General features: G+C 52.4%; 1 protein-coding gene across 3 annotated transcripts in view; it reads right to left on the reverse strand.

Moving 5' to 3' along the window:
* Window positions 1-8,996: 8,996 nt before the first annotated feature.
* CAPN9 (calpain 9) overlaps window positions 8,997-25,055 on the reverse strand; it is a gene marked incomplete at both ends in the record, with an annotated part of 40,835 nt that continues 24,776 nt past the window's right edge. For all 3 annotated transcript variants that reach the window (XM_081039249.1, XM_081039248.1, XM_081039247.1), the window contains 11 exons: window positions 8,997-9,023; window positions 12,621-12,679; window positions 15,029-15,145; window positions 16,995-17,073; window positions 17,385-17,453; window positions 17,923-17,987; window positions 19,467-19,524; window positions 21,167-21,247; window positions 22,281-22,317; window positions 24,274-24,482; window positions 24,647-24,804. In XM_081039249.1, coding sequence (XP_080895375.1) covers window positions 8,997-9,023; window positions 12,621-12,679; window positions 15,029-15,145; window positions 16,995-17,073; window positions 17,385-17,453; window positions 17,923-17,987; window positions 19,467-19,524; window positions 21,167-21,247; window positions 22,281-22,317; window positions 24,274-24,482; window positions 24,647-24,804 — 959 coding nt within the window. The remainder of the gene's footprint in view (window positions 9,024-12,620; window positions 12,680-15,028; window positions 15,146-16,994; window positions 17,074-17,384; window positions 17,454-17,922; window positions 17,988-19,466; window positions 19,525-21,166; window positions 21,248-22,280; window positions 22,318-24,273; window positions 24,483-24,646; window positions 24,805-25,055) is intronic.

The following is a 25,055-nucleotide window of genomic DNA, read 5'->3' on the forward strand; positions in this document are numbered from 1 at the left end:
TTTTACACTCATCTCCTTATAAGTGCTTGACTTTTCAGTGGCTTGTGGGAATTGGTACCTCCGAAATTCAGGCCACCAGCTCTGTAATCTCACTGTGGATCCACTCCCACATTCCCATTTCCTGTCGGGTGTTTCCACATTTATATCCCATGATTACCTCAAATCGCAGAGGGAAACAAGCTCCTCATCCCAATGTACCCATTGTGTCAGCGGCACCACGTCCCTCTGACGTGCTGCTCGCACGTCAGCCACCTCTGCCCCCTCTGTCCTGTGATGACATGTACCGTTTTCCCATCTCCACCAAGCTCCAGGCTGGCCTGCCATGTTATTCCACATAGTTGTGGAGACACTAATAAGCCGTCCTTCTCTGGACGTTTCCCCCCGTTCCCAAAGACAGCATCCCGGTTCCTGGATGTAGGCAGTGGGACAATGGGGCATCGGTTGGTTTTCCTTCATCTGGGCTACATCATCAGCAAGACCCTGGGCAGTGGCCGGAGTGTCAGAATGCGAGAGGAGAGAGAGACGGAGGAATAAAGTCCCCTATGCTTCGCTTTCTTCCTCCCTGATGACGAAAAGCAACCCCACACCCTGGAGAATGTACTAGGAAACCTTGGCCTTGGCTTTTTAACATCTTCATGTGTTACTTTTAACTCCTCCACTCCTAGAGCTCTTTCCAAGAAAATGATCTCATTTATCTTGGTGAAAGGCTTATTTTTCAAGCGCACATTTCATTTTCCATGATTTAATAGACACATAATGTCTTGTAGCTTCTTTCTAACTTCTTTCACCGTGATTTCATACACGGTGGCTATAGTTATTGTTCCAATTCATATATGAGCCTCCACAAATCTCCACGTATTTCTTTCATCACCATGGCAACAAAAATACACTGGACAATGTGTGTCTGTGGTTCAGTTTGTTTTAGAAAATTTTTAGTCTGAAAAATAAATGCCCTGTGACTTAGGAGCAGGGGATGAAAGGCAGGGGGGAATCATGTTAAAGAGAAGTTACTTGTGACACTTGGTGATGACGCCCAGGCAGACCTTATTCAGGCCCATGGTGATAGGTGTACAGACACTACAGTAGGGGAGAGGGAATGGCTCAACTGAATACAACCAGAAAAGTGGGGATTTACAGCCAAGGAGCAGGTGGGGATCAGTGGATGGGACCTTCTAAGAGGAAACATCAGGGGGCAGGAAGGATTCTGGTTCAACTGACCCAACGGGATTCTTGCCTAAGGCAGGTGAGGTGATCAGACATCACCTGGCGGGTGGTAGGGGCTGAAATACCCAATCAGGTCTCAAAGGTGGGGAATTCTGGCTAAACTGACTTAGCAAGATTCTTGCTAAAATTGGACAATGCTGAGAAGAACACAGAAACCTGAAGCCAAAGCCTGGTTGGGAAGACCCAAGGAGCCTGATTAGAGTTTGGTCAAGGAGAGACTCTTGGTTAATAATGCCTCTCTGTGGCTCTGTTATTGACATTGTGGAAAGGATGTTTGCCAAAGCGTCAGAACCTTCGTCCAAAGTCCGAGACTTATTTCTAAGATGTCCTGGGATGCTTTCAGTCCCTGCATTCAGGGAAAAACACTGACAATTCTTAGAAGGAGTCTAAACAGTGAACCTCAGGAGGGTTTGGGAAAAAAACTCTACTCAGACTTGGTCTTGATTTCTAAAGGTTTGCAAATCTAGTGACATTCTTGCTGAAGTGCAAATGTTAGCCAGTTCCAGCTGTGTTTAAGCAAAGAAAGCCTGAGGGCTGGTGGCTTCTCAGCCTCCAAAATTTCTCAGTGACAGCGTGGGCACCTTCAAGAACAAAGGAGGCAAGAGCTGTTTGGAGAATCCCAATGGAGCTGCCATAGTGGGAAATCGAAGACTCCAGAAAACAGTGGTGGCAATTGTCTTGGAAATGGATTTCAATTTAAAAAGCAACAGGAAAAAAGTTGCAAGTAAGCTTTTATAAATACGAGAAAAATTGTTGATTAATTAAATTCCCTTGACTCAATCTCTCAGCAATTGTCCCTAAATCTTCACATCAGCTGGGATCGCTATCTTTAAAAAAATAAAAAAGGAACATCACAAGTGTTGGTGAGGACATGCAGAAATTGGAACCGTTGTGTGTTGGGAATGTAAATGGTGCAGCCGCTGTGGAAAACAGAACCCAGCGATTCCTCTCTGGGGACATACCCAACAGACCTGAAGGCAGGGAGCCAATCAGATATTTATGAGCATTTACAAAGGCCACAGATGGAAACAATCCAAGTCTCTGTCAACAGGAGAATGGATAAAGAAGATGTGGCACAATGGCATCTTGAACCACAAAAAGGAAAGACATTCTGACCCAGGACCACTTGGATGAACCTTGCAAACACAGTGCTAAGTGAAATAAGCCAGACACAAAAGCACAAAACTTATGTCGTTCCACTTCTCTGAGGTGCCTAGAACAAGGCAGTTCACAAAGACAGGAAGTGTAAGAGAGCATCCCGCGGCCGGGGCAAGGGCAGGGAGCCAGTGTTTAACGAGTGCCCCATTTCTGGTGGGGTGCTAGAGGAGCCCTGGAGGAGGTGGTGGGGGGGGGCCCTGCCCAACAGTGAGAATGCACTTAATGTCCTGACCTGCACACTTAGGAATGGTTAAAATGCTGAATTTTGTGTTTCATACATTTTATGTATGAAACACAGCTCTGCAAGGGCTGTGTGGATTACTGCTATGTGTACACTCGGTGACATGACGCCATCCACAGTCCTATGTAGCTCTGATTTCAGCTGAGGGAAGGTCTGTTTTTGCAGAAAAGTTTGTTTTTGTGACCAATTACCAGCAAAAAAAAATATTAGTTTTGCAAAAAATGAATTGATTTTTACGTATTCCTACAAAATGCACTAATACATGAATGTAAACATGATATAGGATTCCTGTGGGACTCTCAACCCCAGTTTCTGACTTTTCCAGCGACCTTCAACCAACCGAATGCTGCTTAGACAGGGTGATCTTTAATAAGTTCTGATTACTGAGTACAGTGGGCCTTTCCATGAACTGCTCTGAGACTCTTTTGTTTAGAATTCTTTGTTTCGTGCTGTTTTCTATCAGAGGTCCTCACCGTAGTGCTCTTACTTCTGAGAAGGAGGTGCATGCTCAGACCTTCCAGTGTGGGAGGCGTACGTCATCCTGGTGCCCAGTGAGCTGTGGCAGAGCCGTGTGGCCAGTCAGCAAACAGGGGTTCTGTGTGTGGCCTCCACGGATCCAACATAAGCCAAGCCTATTCTGACCCTTCCAGAGACCAAGCGCTCAGAAGGATGCGTGTCTGGGTCTGCTTCCTCATTCTCCACGCTCGTGCTCCACAGACATCAACTGGGCCTCTGCCCTGGGCCAAAAGCTGTGTGGGCACTTGGGACACACAGAGGTGGGTGTGACGACCTCGTCCTGCCATCAAGTTGCTCCCAGTCTACAGGGGACACCTGCAGTGGGGCAGGAGTAGAGCCCAGGGGAGGCAGTGCTGCGATTCCACAGGCCAACCGCTCTGGGCTACATTCTGAAGGGCAACAGACACACAGCCAAGAGCACGCTCAGGGCTGACCAGGGCTGCATGGAGCTCTGGGCATCTTCCTGGGAGCAGTGATGTGGCAGCACGGTGACATTTTAGCGGGAGGGTTACAGAGCACCCATCGCAGTGTGGCTGGGTGAGTGGTAATATTCGTAGATAGCAAAAAGGGAGGCGCTTGTGGGAGGCATGGGGCCGTGCACAGGCGGAGGCAGACAGTTCTCCACCATGTTGTCACGGAGCCCAGGAGGCCGGGAGCACAGGCAGGGAGTCAGTGACATAGAGGTGGCAACTGAAGCCACGAGTACGCAAATACAGGAGTGAATAGAGTGAGATGAGGGCCAGCAGAGGGAGAAGAGCATGAGAATGAGGCTGTGCAGGGTGGCAGGAAGGCAGGGGAAGAGCGCAGGAGGCCGGAGGGGGTGGGGGGCCAGGGCTGCAGAGACCTCCCGCTCCCGCGGGATGAGTGTCCCCGGGAGCTGGCACCTCCCCACAGAGGTGTCAGCACAGCAGTGGGGCGGGCGGGGGGCGGGGGGAGGATGCCAGTTCCTGTCGTGTGAGAAGTGTGTGGGGAGACTGTCTAGGTGGCCTTTTTTGAACCTAGCAGATCAAGAGTGAGGGATAAGAGAGAAAGCAAGGAGCATGTGTGTAAGCTGAGTTCTGGTGGGTGGAGCAGGAGGCGCAGCTGAGCTGTTGAGACGCTGAAAGGGGCGGAGAACCATTTCCTAGAGGCCAGGTCCTGGCGGCATCCAGAGAACCCGCTGGATGGCCTCATCCTCAGGACCCAGAGCTCAGGCAGGGCATCAGATCATGACTTCCCAGGTTGGCCGGCGCACGTCGGTCACCTGCCTAGTCCCTGCATCCAGCCCAGGGGAAACACCCGCGCCACACTTGACTGCCTTCTGGTCTCAGCGGTAGAGAAGGAATCCTAACTGCACAGCACAACACAGGCCAGAGAGGTCACGTGATATGGGTCAGGTCACACAGCTGGCCGGAAGTGAATTCCAAACCAGAATACAGGTCTCCAGACTCTAAGTCCAATGCCATTTCTGGTGAGTGATCAGTCATTTGCTCCATGTGGAGAGGGAGTGGCTACAGCAGAGTTCTGCTGTGATGAACAGCAAACTTCCCTCCTCAGGAGTGTCACTGGGCCCTGTCCTCCCATCCAGAGGTGACATTCGGGTACCAAGGAGAATCGCCTTTCCCCCTCTCAGTCCTGTCCCCTCTCCCTCATCTCTCCTCCCGCTCCCTTCCTCTCTTTCTCTCCCCTTTCTCCCCCAGCCCCTCCCCTTTCAGAAGGCCCTCTGGCACTGGGAAAGTGCCCCAGGTGGGTTTCAGTAGCAGCACAGCCTACTGTCACTTCACAGCTGCGGTACCACGACACTGGCACTTGGCAGTGGCTTGGCTCTCAGTAGAATGGTGCTTTGTTACTACCAACGATCCAGTGCACTGAACTGAACTAAGCTGGCACCAAGGACCTCGGAAACCTTGCCAGCCAGTCACATGCTCTGGTGCTTTCTGAAGTCCTGGGCCTCAGTGCACTGCATGGCTCTGCATAGGACAGGCGGGGAGGAGGGGGTGGGGCTGTGGGAAGGGGGAGGGGGTGTGGGGAGGGGGGTGGGGGAACAGAGGAAGGTGGGGACAAAGGGGGGTTGGGGGTGAAAAGGAGGGGGTGGGGGCTGTGGGGAGGGGGTGGGGGCTGTGGGGAAGGGGTGGGGGCTGTGGGGAGGGGGTGGGGGGAGGGGGTGTGGGGAGGAGGGTGGGCGCTGAGGGGAGGGGGGTGGGGGAACAGAGGAAGGTGGGGACAAAGGGGGGTTGGGGGTGAAAAGGAGGGGGTGGGGGCTGTGGGGAGGGGGTGGGGGCTGTGGGGAGGAGGGTGGGCGCTGAGGGGAGGGGGGTGGGGGAACAGAGGAGGGTGGGGACAAAGGGGGGTTGGGGGTGAAAAGGAGGGGGTGGGGGCTGTGGGGAGGGGGTGGGGGAAACGGAGGAGGGTGGGAACAAAGAGGGGTTGGGGGGTGAAAAGGAGGGGGTGGGGGCTGTGGGGAAGGGGTGGGGGCTGTGGGGAGGAGGGTGGGGGCTGAGGGGAGGGGGTGAGGGGAACAGAGGAGGGTGGGGACAAAGGGGGGTTGGGGGTGAATGGGAGGGGTGGGGGGCATGGAGGAGGGGAGTCAGGGGTCTCCACAGTTCAGATAAAGGTGCCTGTCAGCCTGTGGCCCCTCCTGGTAAGGCCTGGGGATTTGGTCTGAGGACTTGTGGGGAAGGTGGCCACTCCCTGGGTTGGGTGCAGGCTCTTAGATGTGACCACAGGGCTGTGACTGATGTCAGGCTCTAGATAGCCCTATGGGGAGAGATAGCGAAGGTGGGTCGTCTCTGCTGCCTGAGGTGATGGGGCTGGAGGAGTGGCTACTCCTGGCCCACAGGCTGCCCCACCCCGTTAGAGCTCAGGGCTCATGGATGTCTTCATTTAGAGAACTTTTCCCCTTTATATTGTCCTTCATTGAGGACTTACAATGTTACGTGTCAAAGCTGCCATCACATACACAAATTTCAATTGATCATTTATTGTACAGTTTGCATCTAGGAAAATTAGGAAAGTTAAGATACACAGATAGCTAATGGCCGCCCTTTGTTGCTAAGCTGGCTGGGCGAACAGTCAACCGCTGACCAAAAAGGACGTCCACACAGCACAATAATGTCCGTCCACTCCTCAGAACCTGAAGCCCACATAGGAACACCATTCCTTAAGCTCAAAGCTTTCCTCTCCCTTCAAAATGTATAGGGGAGGAGATTTTTTAAATGTGTCATTAGTTACCTAGACTATTGTAAGACTAGTTTTCAGTTCATTTTGCAGCATGATCGAATCTCAAATCGGGAAGGACGCCACTTCCTGGCTCTGTCCAGCTTTTGCTCCAACAGGAAGCAGCTGGCATTGTGTTCAAATCGCCTCAGTCTGGGTTGTTTTAAAATGTGTTTTATAGGAACTTGAAAGATTATCTGAATATCAAACAAACTATTTATAAAGTATAACTGATATTTTGAACAAGTAGGATAAAATCAGGAAGTGACCTTGTCTTCACTGTAATTCCCAGGAGAAGTTCTTGGCTGGGCCTGGATGAGAAGTCAGGTCTCTGGCCTCTGCTGGCCCTCCCTAGGTACAGACCCTGGAGGTCAAGAACATACTCTCAGTTCAGTAATTTCAATGTCCAGTCGCAGGTCAGGTGGGCAAATGAGGCTGGATCCACTGAACACAGTGGCCGGACCGAATGTCCACGTGGTTGTTAAATGTTTGAGTATCACCCCTGTGGTCAGGGACGGAGCACGGCCTGTCTAGTATGTACGTGTTCCACCCAATCAAGCTGATGTTTTTATTAGAAAATAATTGAAAATTGATAGAGCTACTTAGATGTTCTGAATCTCAGCTCAAATTGTGCTTTGTTGAATTGATGGCTCCCCCCTTAAATAAGAACTCTTGGCCCATAAGAAAGGTGGGAAGATAGCAATTAACTTTGAAACTAAGAAAAAACCATAAATGTGGATTATCAATTTGACTGATTTAACAAAAACCAGTTGCTAAGGTAGACATTGATTAATTCACTATTAGTTATCTACTTATTTTCTCTCTCATATTTCTACTTCTGCCTCTTATCTCATAGATCATGAGATCATGTACTTATTAATGGCTTTATTAAGGTATAATTTAAATACTCAAAACACACCCACTGTAAGTGTACAAATGCTTTTCATACCTTTTAGTAAATTTACAGAGTTGTGTAATCATCACCACAATCTATTTTTAGAACTTTCTATCCCCCCAAAAAGTTCCCTCATGCTGTTGGCAGGGAATCCCCACTCCTACTTCCATCCTAGGCAATCGCTGGTCTGCTTTTGGTTCTCTGTAGATTTCCCTTTTCTAGGAGTTTTATGTAAATTGAAAATGGAGTAAGCATATATCAGCAGTTTATTTTAGAATGTTTACAAAAAGGCCACTGGGAGGAATTTTGTTTATCCATTCCCCTAGAGGAGGGGGTATGCCACACCACACAAGGCCACAGGGGAGGCACCAGGGCAGGGTGGGTGGGGAGCCAGGGGACAATGTGGGCTAGAGCCTTTAGTGTGGTTTCCATGGTGAGGATAGGCGAGGCCGGCCGGCAGGCTGAGGGCAGGCTGGTGTGAATTACTTCAGGGCTCTGGGCCACAGGGCTGCCCTGGCTGTCTGGTATCTGCCCTGGTGACTTGGGTGGGGAGAGAGAAGCCCAGAGGTTGGGGACGATGGCAGAGGTGGTGTGAAAGTTGCACTTGCAAGCAAGGTGTTTCCTATCTCTAGGAATTGACAAGCCTGAGCGGGGCAGTTCCCCCAGGGTCAGCAAGGCCCCCAGATATCAATACAGAAATAGGCAAACTAGAAAACATGGTCATCACACAGAGCTACTATCATGCACCCATTGCTGAGTGAGCTCAGAGAAGGGCTGGGAAGTGAGGGAGGAGACCATGCTGCAGCGGCACCTTAGCTACGAGTCAGGGGACAGCGTTCTGGCGCAGCTCCACCTCTAACTTGACCTTCGTGACCACCATGGGCCCTCCTTCGCTCTCTGCACACCCCTCCCCGCCACTCATCTGTCACAGTATATTAATAAAAAAACGGGGCAGAGCAGTCATGGAGCCGACATCTTATGTTATTTCCCATCGTTCCAGTTGGGTGGGATTTCCTGTTCAGTGTCCGGGGGTGAGTGCACGGCCTCTCCCTGACCTCCGTTCCCATCGTGGTGGAGAGAAATGACATACGTCTGACCGGGATCTGGACTCCCTGGGGAGAACTAACCTTGCCTTGGCTTTTCTGTCCCCAACACTGGGCACAAAGACTGTCTGCGCTGGACAGAGACTGTCTGAGTTGCCAGCTCTCAGAGGAGGGAGTGGACAGTTTCATGCTTTCCCACTCTTACCAGTGAGCATCTGGGATTCCCTGATGTTTGTTCCAGTAAGGAGACATCCCACTGATGGAGAAAATGCTTTAATTATGACCCCCCACCCTTCCCTTATCATCTTGGGTCACAGCCACATTTATAAAACCACTGTTCTGTACAGGACGCTGGAGTACAACAATGGAAGCTACACAAGCCACAGTTCTGTGCACTAGAACTTGGAATAATAACTTGGAGTAATAGGAGGAGGTGGGGGAAGAAGAAGGACTTGCTCGAGATGCCTGGACCTAGACGTAAGACACAGGTGGTGGTATCAGCCATCTCAGGGCAGTGACTTGACAAAAAGTAGCGTAAAATCAGAGAGCACAGCTGAGCCCATTTCATTCTTCCAAGATCAGTGCGATGTGGGGGCTGGAGGGAGGAGAGGGCAGCAGAAGGGGCGAGAGCCTTGGGCATGCCGGCTCCACTCCAGGGGATGCTCTGAAGTTCACGGTCAGAAGTCAGCTCTCAGCTGGGCAGGCTGTGTCCCATCCGGAAACCTCAAATGTTCATTGTCAGGCTGATGAACTGGGAAGGGAGAGACAGAGAGAGAGAGAGAGGCTGATTTCCCCTCTACTTCCCTACTGACCTCAGGAATGGTCCCGGTTTATGTCTCAGGACTTATGCCATCTGATCATTTTGCCTGAAAACATGGACTTCTGCCTCAACATAAAATATTTTTAAAAAAATTCTCGACACTTGAAGTTTTCCGGACTTCCTGAACCCTTCCTGAGCAAGCACAAGTCAAGTGCGGATGGCAGAGAGAGAGAGGAAATGTGCTTTCTCCCTGCGGAAGTAGACAGCCTTCCCAAGGCACCACAGGCAGGGCGGCATACAGCGCCTTCTCCTCTTGATGAGGGGTCCCCTGGCCTTAAGGAAAGAGGTGACCCTCCATCACGCAGAGGCTGCTGGAGACAGAAACATGGAGAAGCAGCACAGAGCTCGTCCGGCTCTCGTCCGTCCTGTGCCCTCCTCCCTCAACACTCTCATCACATGGTGACTTCGGAGACCATGGTGATGGGAGATGGTTTTTCCTCTCCTCTCTGCCCTCCTGAGCACAGCCTAAGCCAAGGCCAGAGTTATGGCAGGCAGTTGGATGGAGGAAGACACACGGACTTGGAGTGTTTCCTACGTGGGGCTGGGGGGTGTTTAAAATAGTGGCTCTTGAACTTGGCCGCACACTGGACTTATGAGGGGAATTTTAAAAATATCAGTGTTTGGCTCCCTTTCCCCCCAAGATTTGGATTTAATTGGTCTGGGGCATGGCCAAGCCATTGGCGCTTAAAATCCCCCGAGGAGATGCTAACATGCAGCTGGAGTTAGGATGTCAGCAGGTTAAAGGGGAGAGGACTCATGTGTCCTGTTGTCTTAGGGGTGTTAGCCATGGGCCGGGGGCAAGCGCTTACACTGAGTGACTTGGATCTGTTGAGGCAAGGGGGGCAGGAGAAAACGCTCATTCCAGCCTCCACACCTGTGCACACTTGGGTGGGAAGTAACGCCTTGAACCAGAAGCAATGGGATGCTGTCTCCGGTTTCTGGTATTTTCGGCCTTTGGTGCAGAGTCTATTGACTACCAAGCCCACCCACTCTCCCCTTGCACTGTGGACAGACAGGTGGCACTGTCACACTTTTTTTCATTATTAGTGGCACAACCTTGAAGTAAATGAGAAATAAAGGTGGGTCCAGGGGTTCCTCTTGTTTCTGTAAGAAACTAGTTTGAATAGGCACGTCTTTCTTTGGAATCCTGGGGTGTTTTAGACAGTTACCAATCAGAGAAGTTATGTTAATGGGATGTGTGATCCATGCTAAAGGTGAAAGAGAATACTAGAAAAGGAATATGCCCAGTGTTGTTCTCAGTGTGATTATAATACACCCAGGGATCTGGGATACGCACATGGGAACATTAGTGATGACTCAACATAATAAATTGCCAAATTATATGATATTACTATAAACCAAACTTTTGATATAAGATTAAGACTTAGATCTCTATCTGCAAATGGTGAAACTGAGGCACAGAGCAGGTGGATTGACCAAACCAGAACACGGGGGGTGGAGGGAGCAGGGCCATTTGCTGTCTAAGACATGCTGTTATCAACCTCTTTATTTCAGAATAGTCAATAAGTGGTACCCAAATCCTAAGCTACTAATGACTGGAAATGAGACGTCGTGTGTGCTGTGAGCGTGGAAATGGGTGGGAGGTCAAAGAGCTCAGAGGTGGGGAAGGAGACGCTGTCCACCGGACTCTGTACCGCTGGGTCCCGGGAGAGCAGAGCTGGACAGAAAGACATATGGACAGAAAGGGAAACATGGGAAATAGAAATCACAGGAACTGTGAAAGGAAAGCGTCCCAAGTGACCACCTGCCTTCGGGCAGGACTCTGTCTCACCAGAGTCCTCAACCTTTAGGTGTTTAGGAACCACTGGGGATCCTGCTAACGTGAGACAGGACTCAGCAGGTCTGGAGTGGGCCTGGTACTCTGCACTTCTTTGTTCCTGTTTATTGAGAGAGATTGATATGTAACTGCTGAAGGTGGAGGTGCAGCCGGTTCATTTGATACATTTATATCCCGCAATGGGATTACCACTGTGGCACTAGCTAATATCATGTCACATGATTATCCATCATGTCACATGATTATCCATCATGTCACATGATTATCATTTCCTTTTTGTAGCAAGAGCAGTTAAGATCTAGTTTCTTAACTTTGAAATTTATCACAGTATTATTGCCTATAACCACCACAGGGCACTGCATTTCTAATGAACTCCCCTAGGTGGTGCCCATGTGCTGGTCCTGGGAACAGGCTGGGCAGGGGAGGGGGCTGTCCACACCTGGGCAGGAGAGGGGGCTGTCCACACCTGGGCACGGGAGGGGGCTGTCCACACCTGGGCAGGAGAGGGGGCTGTCCACACCTGGGCACGGGAGGGGGGCTGTCCTCACCTGGGCAGGGGAGGGGGCTGTCCACACCTGGGCAGGGGAGGGGGCTGTCCACACCTGGGCAGGGGAGGGGGCTGTCCACACCTGGGCAGGGGAGGGGGGCTGTCCACACCTGGGCAGGGGAGGGGGCTGTCCACACCTGGGCAGGGGAGGGGGCTGTCCACACCTGGGCAGGGGAGGGGGGCTGTCCACACCTGGGCAGGGGAGGGGGCTGTCCACACCTGGGCAGGGGAGGGGGCTGTCCACACCTGGGCAGGGGAGGGGGCTGTCCACACCTGGGCAGGGGAGGGGGGCTGTCCACACCTGGGCAGGGGAGGGGGCTGTCCACACCTGGGCAGGGGAGGGGGCTGTCCACACCTGGGCAGGGGAGGGGGCTGTCCACACCTGGGCAGGGGAGGGGGGCTGTCCACACCTGGGCAGGGGAGGGGGCTGTCCACACCTGGGCAGGGGAGGGGGGCTGTCCACACCTGGGCAGGGGAGGGGGCTGTCCACACCTGGGCAGGGGAGGGGGGCTGTCCACACCTGGGCAGGGGAGGGGGCTGTCCTCACCTGGGCAGGGGAGGGGGCTGTCCTCACCTGGGCAGGGGAGGGGGCTGTCCACACCTGAGTAGCCTCTTCCAAGCCTCTGGAACTTGGACCATACTCTCCCCTCCATCAATTTTGCTGTGATCAGCTAGCTCTCTGTTAAAAGTTGTGTATTTCTCAGGATTTTTGAGGTGTGTGCATGGATATGTGCACATACGCGTGCGCGCACGCACGCGCGCGTACCCCCCCCCACACACACACACCAAGAATCTTGAGTTCCAGAGGACAGCGTGAGCGAGAGGCAGTGAACAAATTAGAACCCAGCAGGCAGGTAGGTTGAGGAGCCCATATGGCAGAAAGAGAAGGAGAAGAAGGCAAGGTTTGCTTGCTCTCTCAGTTCCAGGTGGTTAATCTGCCTGTGCCTCAGTTTTCACCTCTGCAAGATGGGGATACTGTTAGTCCCCAGCTCATAAGATGATTATAAGGATTATATACTGACTGCTAGTGCATGCTACACAAAAAATATTAGCAATTTTACTGTTGTCAGCCCACGGCTAAATGTTAGCCTCGCATGTAGTCATGTGTTCAGTAGACGTTCATGGGCGTGGATTCGCCTAGCCCTGGCTGGGTCCCTGCGGGGAGGGTCTGGCTTGGTCATACCTCGTTTATGTTGAGATGAATGAACTCCTTGTTCTTCGTACTGAGAGCCTGGAACACCCCTGAGAGGAGACACAAGACAATGGCGTCACTGCAGAGACAGCTCCTCCACAGGCTCAGCTAGTTCCCCACGACCCAGGGGCCTTCCTTGAGGCCTGTGGGGGTGCTGCTCCACCTGGTGGCCAGCAAGGACCTTCTGGGGCACCGGCCACATTCACTGGGGTTCCCCGCAATGGGTGGAAGCTCTTAAATTCCTGTGATGGTGGAAGCCAGTGTCCTGAGCACAGGGTGGCACATGTCATCGACAATATCCAGCCAGCTCCTGGATCCAAAACATCTCCCCACCTTAGCTCTTTTGGTCTATAGGTCCCTTGCAACCCACGGCCCTGCTTCCCAGAGGAAAAGCACAGGTGCATAGCCTCTGTGTGAGTCTTGAAAGCGTACTGGTCCCTTATGAGGAGGTGAGCACTGCTGGTGACTGAGAGGGACGCAGGGTCTACGCCCCGAATAACCTGAGAAAGTGACCATTCTCTCCAATCTCAGTCGAATGGTCAAGCCAGTCAACCCTGGCTTCCCCTGAACGCCCCTGTGCCAGCGTTAGCAATACAACAGAAGGGGGGAGGGGCTGCCATAGAACAAAGGAGACAGAACCAGCAGTGAAGCCCAGAGGGATCTGACCCAGCCAATGTGGGAAGAGGGCCTGCAGGTCCTGGCCTGGGCCAGGGCTTAGACGAAATGGAGGACCTGCCGAGGATTCTGTGTGCTGTGGAAAGGGATGATGATTATGCGAAAAACAAGTCTATCTGTTAGAGGTGTTTACAGACGAAAGGACTGAATTTCTGAGATCTCTTACTAAATAATTCAGGGGGAAAATGTGTCTGTCAGGGGAACATATGAAAAAAATTACAAGTCGTAATTGTGGAGGCTGGAGCTACCTGGGAATGTTTCTCACTACTGACGCTGTGTGGCCCCCTCTCCCCTTGGTTCTAATTTAGTCATCTATTGAGCAGCCTGGTCATCAAATTTTGAAGCTCCCCCAGGGATTGTAAGATGTGGCAAAGTTTGAGATGCACTGGCGAAGGGCGCGTGGGGACGGATTATTATTCTTCATGCTTCAGAATATGACTACAACTTTCTGGAAGAAAAAGTTAAAACAATCCTGGGGCAAAGCCCTAGCCCTGGTATTTTTAAAAGTTCTCCAGGTGGTGAATCTAACATGAGGATCCCAGGTAAGTGAAGCCTAAAGCACCTTCTCCCCAGTGTTCCTGGGTTATGAGAACAAGCTGAATGCCCCAGGAAAGCTTGCGCCTCAGGGGATTTAGAAAGGAAAAGGGCAGTTGGGAGAGAAGCTGTCACATCTCCTAATTTCTAGGCCAGCTTTGACCACGGTAGGTCTCATAACTTTCCGGAGGGTCTTTGTAAAACGCGTGTCTAACTGCTGGCAACCCCTGGAGGAAGCCCAGCCTCCCGGCTGGACACCCAGGGCCCTTCAGGCCTGCTGGCTTCTCCCAGATCAGCAGTGGCAGTGGACATGTGTGGCCCACTGCCCACTAAGGATGGCTCTCCCGGAGCTTCCAGTCCATGAAGACCTGCTGCCAGGAAATGACGACATGGGTCCCTAGGGAACGCTAGCACCTCGGAACCCCAAAGCACAGACCCTGCCTGGGCTTAGCAAGTGCCAGAGGTTCCCCAGCCAACATACCTGAGGAAATGCCCACAGGACTGGCTCCATAATTTGCAGGGCCCCATACAAAATGGAATACAGGCCCCTTATTCAAAAGTTATGAAGACTCCAGGTGGTGACACCAAGGTGTTACAGCAAGCACGGGCCCCCTCAGGGGCATGGGGCACTGTCTCCTGCACAGACAGTACCCCATGGTGCTGAGTGACAGGCCCCCCGGACACACTTCATTCAGTTTCAGCTTTGGGACAATATGACAGTAAACTTCAAACTCTAAGGACCACCTACACATAATCTCTCTGCTTTGTCAGGGTAACAAATCTTGCTCAAGGTAACCAGGTCAGTGTCCAGGGCTTACAGGACACACATAGGCGGGTGCAGAGGGCGTGGGGAGAGACCCCTCTGACTCTGAGTGCTGTGAGGGGATTTGACTGGCAATCCATCCTATCTCAGATATGAGGCAGGGGCTCTGTCACCCTCCCACCAAGACACTGGGTGTCTGTGTAGAGAACGACTATTATAACTGAGGCAGTGCTGAGAAGATGCACACATTCCCGCCCCTCAGCTACCCACACTCATCACACACATCTGACGACGGCTCTCCGTGGCCTGCCTTTGCCAAAACTTTGGCAGGTTGTTTCTTACACACTCCCGGAAGGTGGCTGGGGGAGGAGGATTCTCCCCCGGGGCTGAGGGCATGCACCCCACCGCAGCCCCACCCAGCACTCACTGCTGGCGTTCTCCAGCCGGACCAGGCAGTTGAGGAAGTCATCAAAGCACAGTTGGAGCTCCTCGTCTGCAAACCTGAGGACGACCAGCTGCAGGAGGTGCCTGCTCAGCTGAAAGCCTGGGGGGAAGCGAGAGGAGACAGCATGGCTGAGTCCCAAGGGGCCCCTCGGGAGAGCACCAGCCAGCTGAGGGGCAAAGCAATGAAAAGGAGCTCCCAGACCCAGAGGGGGCTCTGTCCTCAGTTTGAATGAGGTGTGACAGTGTGTCTGTGTTGGGCGTGGTGGTGCAGGTAAATTCACAGCTGTGGCTGCTGCGTTTAATGAGCTCACTCATGACCTTGGTTGTGACGCCCACATCACCCGTCGCGTGTCAGGGACTTTTCAGGGAGCCTCACTTGGGGGAACTTAACAGTGGACACTGTCCGAGTGCCACTCCTTTCCTCACTAGCCTCCCCTTTACTTCCATGTCCGAGCCCACTTTCGGCTCCTGCCGGGCCCGGGAGGGCTCCAGCCTTGACACCTGCAGTAAGTGGATATGTCTCAAGGGTGTTTCAATCTAAAGGTGTTGGGGGCTCTAGAAGCCGTGCTTCTCAGCAGGCGTGCTGCTGCCCACAGTGGGTGACAGAGACCGAGAACGCCAGGCCAGGGTGGGATCTGGGTTTGAGCCTGGAGCTGCTCGGGCCACATGCGGTTTTCTTCCCTTCTCCAGCCTTCGGTTTCCCCATCGGTTGAATGAAGGTTGAGATGAGGTACAGTTCCTTTCTGATCCAATATTTAATGCTTTGCGTTCTAACCAGCATCCTCAGGATGACTTTGCTCCCCTTTCATTCAGGCTACATGCTCACTTTCCAGAGAATGTTGGAAGTATTGCTACCAAGTCCACTAGGGTCTTCCCGCCTCCTCAGCCCTGCTCCAGATAGGAGGCCAACCAGAGGCAGAGCAGCTTCTGGAGCCTGCACGGAATGGTGTGGGGGGGCAGGGGGCTGGCTGCTGGCGATGCCCAGGATCTTGGCACCAGCTCTCCTCCCCTTTTCCCCAAGTTAGGATGGAAAAGACTTGGTCACACCCCTTCCCCCAAAGGGCTCCCTTTGTCCCCTGCTCTGTCCTCCTGGCCTGGAAACAAGGTCTCCAGCCCCTAAGAAAATATCATCTGTGGCACTCATTTATAGCTAGTCTGGTTTCCTCCTCCCTCACATCAGACCCCAGATAGTCCTGATTTTATGTACTTTGTTCCTTTATGAGACCATGAAGCTGACAGTGTCTCCACATACTTGCTTTCCCTGGGAGGGAACCAGATTACAACCCTTGGCAGGGCCTGGGCATGTTTATGAAGCTACAGTGGCCGTCCAATCCACAGCTACATGTAGAGTGCAGCTGAGCCCCAGAGACTCGGCTTGCCACGGCAATGACTGCTGGGGAGCTCGGAACGCCACCTGGAACCTACCCTTCGTGCAGGGAGACAGGTATAAACATGACTGAATCATCTGGTTTGGATTGAGCCTGGTAGTGACAAAGCCAGTGACAAAGCCACAGGTAGCAGAGGGGACGAGAGCTCTGGGAGCTCCTCCCAACCGAGAACCCAGGATGGGCTTGCTCTGCCCGGTCGGTGAGCATCGCCACCTGAAAGCAGAAGCTGCAGGTTGGAAGCGCAGCGGCTCTTGCCACCACGGGCTCTCACGTAACTCTGCTTGGCCAGAGGCTGGGAAGACTCAGGGTCGGGCTAGTTTCATCCTTGGTGGATGTGTTCTGAGGATTCCTGCCAATATTGCTCCATGGTTCAAAACGGGCCTGGCATGCGTGAGAGTCCTGAGTCTGAGGCCTGGCTCTGTCACTAAAGGTTCTGGGCCCTGAAGAAGACTCAAGTCAAAGACCCACCACCAACTTGGGCATGAGAAGCGAGGGGAGGGCCGCCCAGACAGCAGCTGGCACACAGTCGGCCCGAGCCTGACATTCCAGGCTCTTCTTTACCTGCGGCTTTCAGTGCGGACCGCAGCTCGTAGGAAGACATGGTGCCAGATTTGTCGACATCGAACTTCCGGAAAAGGTCCTGTGGGAGGAGAGCCAAGGAAGTGGGGACCAGCAGCTCACCGACAGACATAACTGGGGGACCACCAGCATGGGGGTGGGGGAGGGGAGGAGGGGACCAGAGATTCCCCCAAGTCGTCCCAAGGGCCCAGAGGCAGTGCTTGGGGCAGGCCCTCCGTAAGCACCAGAAGTGAGTTCCCGGATTCCACCATGACCCCCCTGCTTTGCCCTTCCTAAACAAATCCTCCAGCTGGCAGCACTTGGGCCTTTTAAAGCCCCTTCTGTCCTGGGCTTGTCCGAGCCCCCAGAGGCATGCGCTGGCCAGGTACATACTATCCACGTCTTCAGTTTGTCCCAGAACACTTTGAATTCATCAAACTCTAGCTTCCCGTTGCCACTGGTCTGTGCCCAGCGCATTAAGGAAGATATGAGTACGTTTCAGCCAAAGGCTCCTCACGGGACCTCCTGCCTGGGACTTGGGAGGGGAGAGGCAGTGGGCTGGCGTGGGGTCATGGGGAACAAGTTCTGGGCTCCGAGGGAGGGGTTTCATTATTGGCCCGTGAATCTCTGAAGAGGGGCCGTGGCAGAGGTGAGATGGCGGTGGCACCAAAAGGTTAAAAAAAAATGCACAACTTCTTCATTCTCTTGGACAGGACCCCAGAGTTCCCCAAGTCCCTTCAGAAATATTCCCCAAGCCACCCCGGACAGTCCGGGCCTCTTGCCTCTGTTCCAATCCCAGAGGCAGGTGTCTCCCAGGCTTTGTTTATTCCCCGAGAAAAAGACCTTCTGCTGGGTAAGAGTGCCACGTTCTAGGAAGGTGTGCACTACAAACACTTAGCAGCTATTTCTGCCCATGTATTTGGAAGGATACGTCCATTAGAGAAATGATGTTTTTACAGGAAATCAGGCTCAGCTTCTCGAATTTGATGTCCTTTTCTGAAATCACACATGAATGCAGAATTCAGTTGACCCTGACAAAGTAAGCCTACTCCCATCTGCTAAAAGCCCCACAGTGTGGTTAGATCTGGGCTGGTGAGGGTGGTGACGTGGTCACTCTCTTAGGAGGCTGATGAGAGTAGAAATTGACATGGCCTTTTGGGAGGAAAATTTGCAAAGTAGGAAAAAAAGCCTTAAAAATGAGAATATCCTTCCATCCATTTGTCCTAATTTATGAATCCTAACCAAAGAATTACCAATTAAGATTTTTTATCATCAGATTATTTATAATGGCAAAAACTTAGAAATGATATAAATGACCAGTGGAAGGGTATGGACACTAAGCTAGGTTACGTTATGTCATAATCCTTAAGGATCATGGTTTTGAAGCATATTTAATGATCTGGGGAAATGCTCATAAAAACTGAGTTTAAAAGGGAGGATTTAAAATCATCGGAGAATTTGAACACTCAGACACTGGGAGTGGAAATGCAAAAGTGACTTGGGAAAGTAGTCGGGAAGCTCTTTAAAACATTAGATGTACAGTTACCATGTAGCCCAGCAGTTCTCTTGGCTATATACCCAAGAGAAATGAAAACATGTCCACACAGATAACTCTGCTCCAATGCTCACGGCAGCATTATTCATAACGGCCCGCACCGACGCCCCCCAGCGGAGGAGTGGAAGGGCAAAGCGTGCTGTGTTCATACAATGGACTATCATCCAGCCAGAAAGAGACGTGAAGCAGCACTGACAGGCTGCCCCGTTAGTGAACCTTGAACACATTCTGCGAAGTCAAAGAAGCCAATCACAAAGGGACCACATCTTATGTGGTCCCTTTTGTATGAAAAGTTGAGAACAAGGAAACCTATACAGACAGAAAATAGATGAGTGGTGGCCAAGGGCCGGGGGAAACGGGGAGCGACTGGGCACAGAGTTTCCTTCTGTAGAGATAAAATGTCCTAAAGTTGGTTGTGGTGATGGTTGCACACCTCTGTGAACATACGAGAACCCACTGAATTCTGTACTTTAAACGAGTGAATTGTATCGTATGTGAATTACATCTCAAAGTTGTATTTAAACATAAAATTGTATCTCTAATTTAATACCGATTATGTGTGGGTACATACACACATATACACACAGATGACACATACTACACGCATACATGAAGACACACACACGTTAGCAGAGGTTACTCATGGGTAGTGGGTCATTTTTCTCTTTGTCACTAGGTTTTTCTGCAGTTTTTACTATTTCCTACCACAGACCTGCCTCATTTTTGTGACCGGGAAAGAAGTAACGGAAGCTATTTTAAAGTCTACCTAATGTCAGTCCTGGGAAGCAGGTCTGCGACTCTGAGGAGCAGGGAGGGGGAGGCAGGGAGCTGGAGGGGACCCAGGCGGGGAGCGTCCCTGTCAGGTGCCCGTCCTGGGAGCCCTGGGGTCCCTGACAGCGGCCGGGCGGGTGAGCACTTACTCTTTCGAAGCACTGCATTTAAAACATATTCAAGTTCCTCTGCGGCCACCTCCATGTCCTGTGCAAATGGAGACAATTGCTTTGTATGGCCCCCAGCACCTTCTTGGTGAGTTTTTTTCAGTTCTGAGGTTGATTTGACTCAAGTCACACATGGGCCCTCAGGAGCCTGCTACAGCCCCACTCGCATGTCAGGGACTTGGCCAAGAAAACTGGGCGGCCAGGCATGCTTCCCAGCCCCCGAGCTAAAACACCCCGATGATTCTTGGGACCTTAGGGTCCAAGTCCCCCAGCCCCTGCACAGCAGCACCACCTGGAGAACTTTAAAAATGCCACAAGGGGTTTACCTTGGGCACCATCTCAGTCAGAAGACCTGGGAGTATGGCTCTTATTTTCAAAATCTCTAGGGGTGAATTTCAGAACCATTAGCCTAAGAATTTCCACTAAACCTCACTAACTCCCACCATCCACTGCACTTAGATGCCTATTAAAAATGCAGTCTCAGGCCCCAACCCAGGCCTCTCGATGAGGAAATTTGCATTTTCCTGGATGCCTGAACAAGCAAACCGGCAGATAGCCTGTGGAGGTATTTTCACATATGTCTGTCCAGGTCCCACCCCTGGGGCTTCTGAGGCCTGGGGGTTGGGGTTTGGGGTGTTTGGCCCCAGTGAAGAATCACTGACACAGCATGCCCCCACTGAACGGAGGAAGCAAGAGAGATGGGGCCAAATGTGCAAGCCGCCCAGCTGGTCGGAAGAAGAGCAGGACTGGACTGGAGCTATTAACAAAGGCTGAATGACTTTCACCTTCCAAACCCAGATCTCCATTTCCAGCAACGTCTACTCCCTCCACCCCCCATGTCCCTCGTGACCCAGGCCAGCCCTCCAGGTGGCCCCCGAGGCTGGGAGCCAACTTTTCTCTTCCACCGCCACCTGCTTGCCTGCCCAAGGCTGCAGTCGGCCACTGCTAGTTGGGACAAAGCCCCATGGGTCCACACTTTTCTCCACCCCAGACCATCCCCAAGCTTCCCTGACCTGCCTGATTATTACAGTGCCTGGAACCGCACCATTAGGGCTGCATGTCTAGGTCGAGGTGTCTTCCTCTTTTACTTTCAGGAGCCTGGTCAGGGGTGGGAAGCTAATGCAGTCATCAGCATCTTGCCATGAATCTGTTTACTGGGCTAATTTTAGTTATGGCAGCCAATGGAAGGCTTCCAGGGCGCACGGATGGGGCAGCTTCTCGGAGAACTAAGGCCTGAACAAGGCAGGAAAAGCCAGGAGGGGTTGGGGGCCCCCATCAAGCAAACAGAGGCAGAGAGATGGGAATGGGGCCTCTCTGGGGACAAAGGGACACACTGTCCTTCCCTGGCATCAGCCCCACGGCCCTGGTGTTCATGGCAGGCTCTCCGAACAGCAGCACGGCCGGCTGGAGAAGAGAGCATGAGGAGGACAGTGATTTCTGGCCAGAGTTCAAAGGAGCCTCCTGGACAAGGCCTTAGGTGCCCATGCCCATCACTGGGCAGGCTGGGGGCTGTCGGTAGGACCTCCCCGTGACCAAGGCCTCCCCGTGACCAGGGCTGCTCTCAATCTGCTGCCAGCTGCACCACACCTCTGGGAGGGTCGCTGACATGCCCTCCTGTGGCCCTGGGTGGCAGCAGCCCTCAGCACAGGGCCTCAGGCCTGGCAGACACAGTGGCACCTCACCTCCCCAGCGACTCGTGCAAACAGGGCCCGGAACTGCTGCTCGTCCTCTGTCTCCTGGCCTGGCGGACTCGGCTTCAGAGGCTGAGGATAGACCAGAGGAGCTCGCATTGGACCCACAGAAAAGACACGTGACATTTGCTTTCCCAAAGAAACTGCAAGAAAGAGGCCCAGCCAGAGGGGGGTGCCACCGAGGGAGAAGCTGGGACCCCTCAGTCAGGTGGCATATGTGCGGTCTGATGAGCTCGGAGGTGGCCCGGCCTGTGGCATCAGCAGTGCCGTCCCCGGTCCTTGGAAGGAGCGTCTGGAAGGCCTGTCAGGGGACTCGCTGAGCCCTGCTCACCTTTCAGAGGCAGGTGCTCAAGGCTGTCCCCATCCTCTCCTACCACTCACCACCCTTGACTGTAATAAGTTGCTCAGCGATCTGTGTCCCTAGGTGGCACTGTCTTTGAGGACGGGAGCCTGTTTCTAGCTTGGAGCACTGGGCCTGGTGTGTGCACAGGGCTCAGCAAACATCTCGGGTGTTTGTCCTGTTTTGCTTTGGCTTGGTCTTGGCTCTATTAATAAGCCGCGAGCTGGACAGGCCAGTGACGAGCCGCAAGTGCCCTTCTACAAGACGATCACCGCTGACTTGGGATGTGTCATGCTGCCCAGCTGGAAAGTTGCACAGCCCCCCCACAAGTCTAAAGCGCCCCCTGCTCCCACAACACAGCACAGGGGAGAAGTGATGTGTGTCCCCACCCCCGCTCCACCGAGTCCATGGTGGGAGAATCTACCAGCCTCTCTCATTTTCTTTCATCAATTTCTTTTAAATCGAACACATTTTAAAGATATTCCAGCCCTCCGGAAGCAGCAGCTGCTCTCTTGGGACAGAGCCAGTCAGTAGCACAGAGATCCCTCCAGCGTTTTCTACCCAGCACCCATCTGGTTCCCCGCTGGGTGCTGTTGGGCCCTGAAGGGTTGAAGGAGGTCTTGTTCTCCAGGAGGTCAAGGTGCTTACCTGATCGCAGGTAACCATTCCCTGAACTTCCGAGTTTTATGTCACGCTATGGTTAGAAGGACAGGTTCCAGGACAGTCACCGAGTCCCGCCCGCCCCAGCCACATGAGAAGGCTCACCTGGGGAAGGTCAATGCCTATGTCTCCGTCCAGGTCCCTGTGGGGGCAGAAAACATGCTGCCAGTTGTGGATTAACTTCCTCATTCGGCTTTGCGGTGCGAAAGGGCCGAGAGGTACTGGACAGGTGTGTCACATTGAAGCCCTTCTTTTGCAGTGATGACTGCATTTCACAGGGTCTGCAGACCCACACGCTGACCTCCCTGTCCCTTCATCACTCAGACCTTGACCGAAATGAAAATAAGAGGGGGCAGCTTGGCCATCGCCCACAGAGAACTTGTACAATCTGAACTTCGAGAAGTAGAAAGATAAATGGCAGTCATCCTGCGTTCTGGATGCGTGTTACCAAGGGGCCTTGCAGCGTTATGTAGGACGCAGAGTCTCTGAGGAACCACAAGCCGAAAAGTTTCCTCACACACCCCACCCTCCAAAAGCTGCCCATCTCCAAAGGAGATTATGGTCACCGGAGGCACTCGTTCAGCTACAGAGGGTTAATCATTCGTGGGGGAATTTTAAAGATTATGGAGCAACTTGGGTTTGATCCAAAAAGAGTGTCCCTGACACGGCCCCTTCCTGGGGACATCAATCCCTGACTGCAGGTGGAGACCGCGTGTTTATGTGCCTGTGTTTGAGGAAAAGAGGGAAAATACTAGGAAAAGGTTTAAACCTGCTAAAAACTCAAGGAAAACACAGATAAGCAAATATTAGGATAGAGCCAGGGTCGTCCTCCCTTTCCTCCTCACCCCCCGGGGCTCACACAACAGAGCCTTTCAGAGGATTTCTCTTGTTATTTCGGACCCTCTCACGAGAAGAAAACCAGTGGAAATAGAGTGCAGTGTGACATCTGTCCCGGAGCCACGGTGACTCTGCTGCTCGATGTCACCGCAGATGGAAGTGTCTTGTTCAGGGCAGGCCTGAGTGGAGTGAACTGTCTGTAAATGCTGAGATTTCTGACCACACCCACGAAAGGGACAAGTACAGCAAAGGCAGGGTAGGCACAGCCTGGCAGTCACTCTCTCCCATTCCTGCTGCCCACGGGAGCGGCCAATCTGCAGGGGTCTCTTGGGGTGTCTCATGGGGTGTTTTTGTGTGAATAGATCCTGGGAAATCAACTCAGCTTGTACTAGTATCTGGGAGAAGACTGGCGGACAGATTTCCAGCAGAGTTTTTAAAATTAAAGATTCAATTGCTTTCATTCAGCTGACGATAAAGAAGCATGCCTTTTATAATCCACTTGGGAAGGCGGAGCAGACTTGGGGGGTTTAGACCGGTCTGTATGCATGCCACCAGTCGGTTCTGTGCCACCAAACGCAAGACAGAACCCGAGCGGGCCACTCAGCATGACTGTCTCTACCTGTTATCTCAGGGGTAACTCTGTTGGGGATTGATGTGGCTTAAGCAAAGAATTAGCCATTCTCTGTGATCCCTACAATGTTTCCACTGGAAAAAGAAATGGACTCTTGTATCCTGAACCATTTTTCACCCTCTGCCACAGAGCAACCAATGGTGAGTGGGTGGTAATGGGAAATTTTTCCACAGAAGTAACTGATACAAAATAAGTTTGCTAAGACATTGCAAAGAAGAGGTGGAGAATGCCAGGTATGTCCAATGGGAGGCAGACTCACCAGCATTTCTTTAAATGAGCTGAAAGGACATGTCATTCTTGATACATGCCATAGCCACCCGCTTTGTTGTACACGGAGGAGTGTAGCGTCCCTAAATGTGGCCCCCACTCCAGAAGCTTCTTGGTAATAGGATCTGGGACCTGAAGAGCCCCACCCAAGAGGATCTTGTGAACACGATTTAATGGTTTGTTAGAGGGAGGGGAGGGGCGGAACTCAAATGGAGATGCATCTACTGTGCAGGTAGGTTAGGAAACCCTCCTGCCTGGTTTCTCAGGAAACCGGGACAGTGGGGTCCTGGCTCCAACACTCCCCCAGTGACTCCTCTGTGAATGAGCCTCTGAATGAAGAGGGCTCTTGAACCTGCTACTCACCGGGTGATGGCTTTCTTCTCTGAAAAGATCCTCAGGCAGAAATCTGCTTCCTGATGGGGCTCAAAAGTGCTGGGGATCAAGATGTATTCGCCCGGGGGCAGCCTGAAGCGGTCAGACACCTCCCGCAGGTTGATGAACGTTCTGCTCCTGGCCTGGGAGGCGTGGTACCGGAAGAAGTCTTTGTCCAGGTGTTCCTGTCTGTCCGGGCACTGCAGTGGGAGGAAGGGGGTGGGTTCTCAGGGATGGCTGTTGCTTTGGGCTGTTTAGACACAGTTTGGTGACTGGCCATTGAGTCTCAGGCATGGGGCTGGAGAGGAACCAAGAACATAGGACCCAGAGGGTGGGTTCTGAGGAGCAGCCGACCCCCATGCACCTGGTAAATGGCGTAGCCAATGGTCAGCACGTTGGCGCCGAACCTCTTGAGTTTCCTTCGATCTTTCTGCATCAGGGCCACAAGGAAAGTGCAGTTCTCCTGCCCCTCATCCGTCTCAGTCAGGGACAGCTTTATTTGTGGGTTGGTCCAAAAGGTGTCTGCCATTTGAAAGAGGCAGATCATTCCCCCTTCTTCTAAAAAACCATGAAGGGGCACACACACACTCACACACACACACACACACCCACCACGCACCCACCACATCCTCCCAAACCTGAGAAAATGTCTTCCCTGTTCCGATCACCCTCTTGTCCCATGATCTAGAATCTCCTGTGAGAATGCAATGTTGTCCTGTTTGTTTCCACTTTCTTTGGAACCATTTCCCATGCAGCTTTTAAAACACATTCTT

This window comes from Rhinolophus hipposideros (assembly GCF_964194185.1).
Source record: "Rhinolophus hipposideros genome assembly, chromosome: 26".
NCBI lineage: Eukaryota > Metazoa > Chordata > Mammalia > Chiroptera > Rhinolophidae > Rhinolophus > Rhinolophus hipposideros.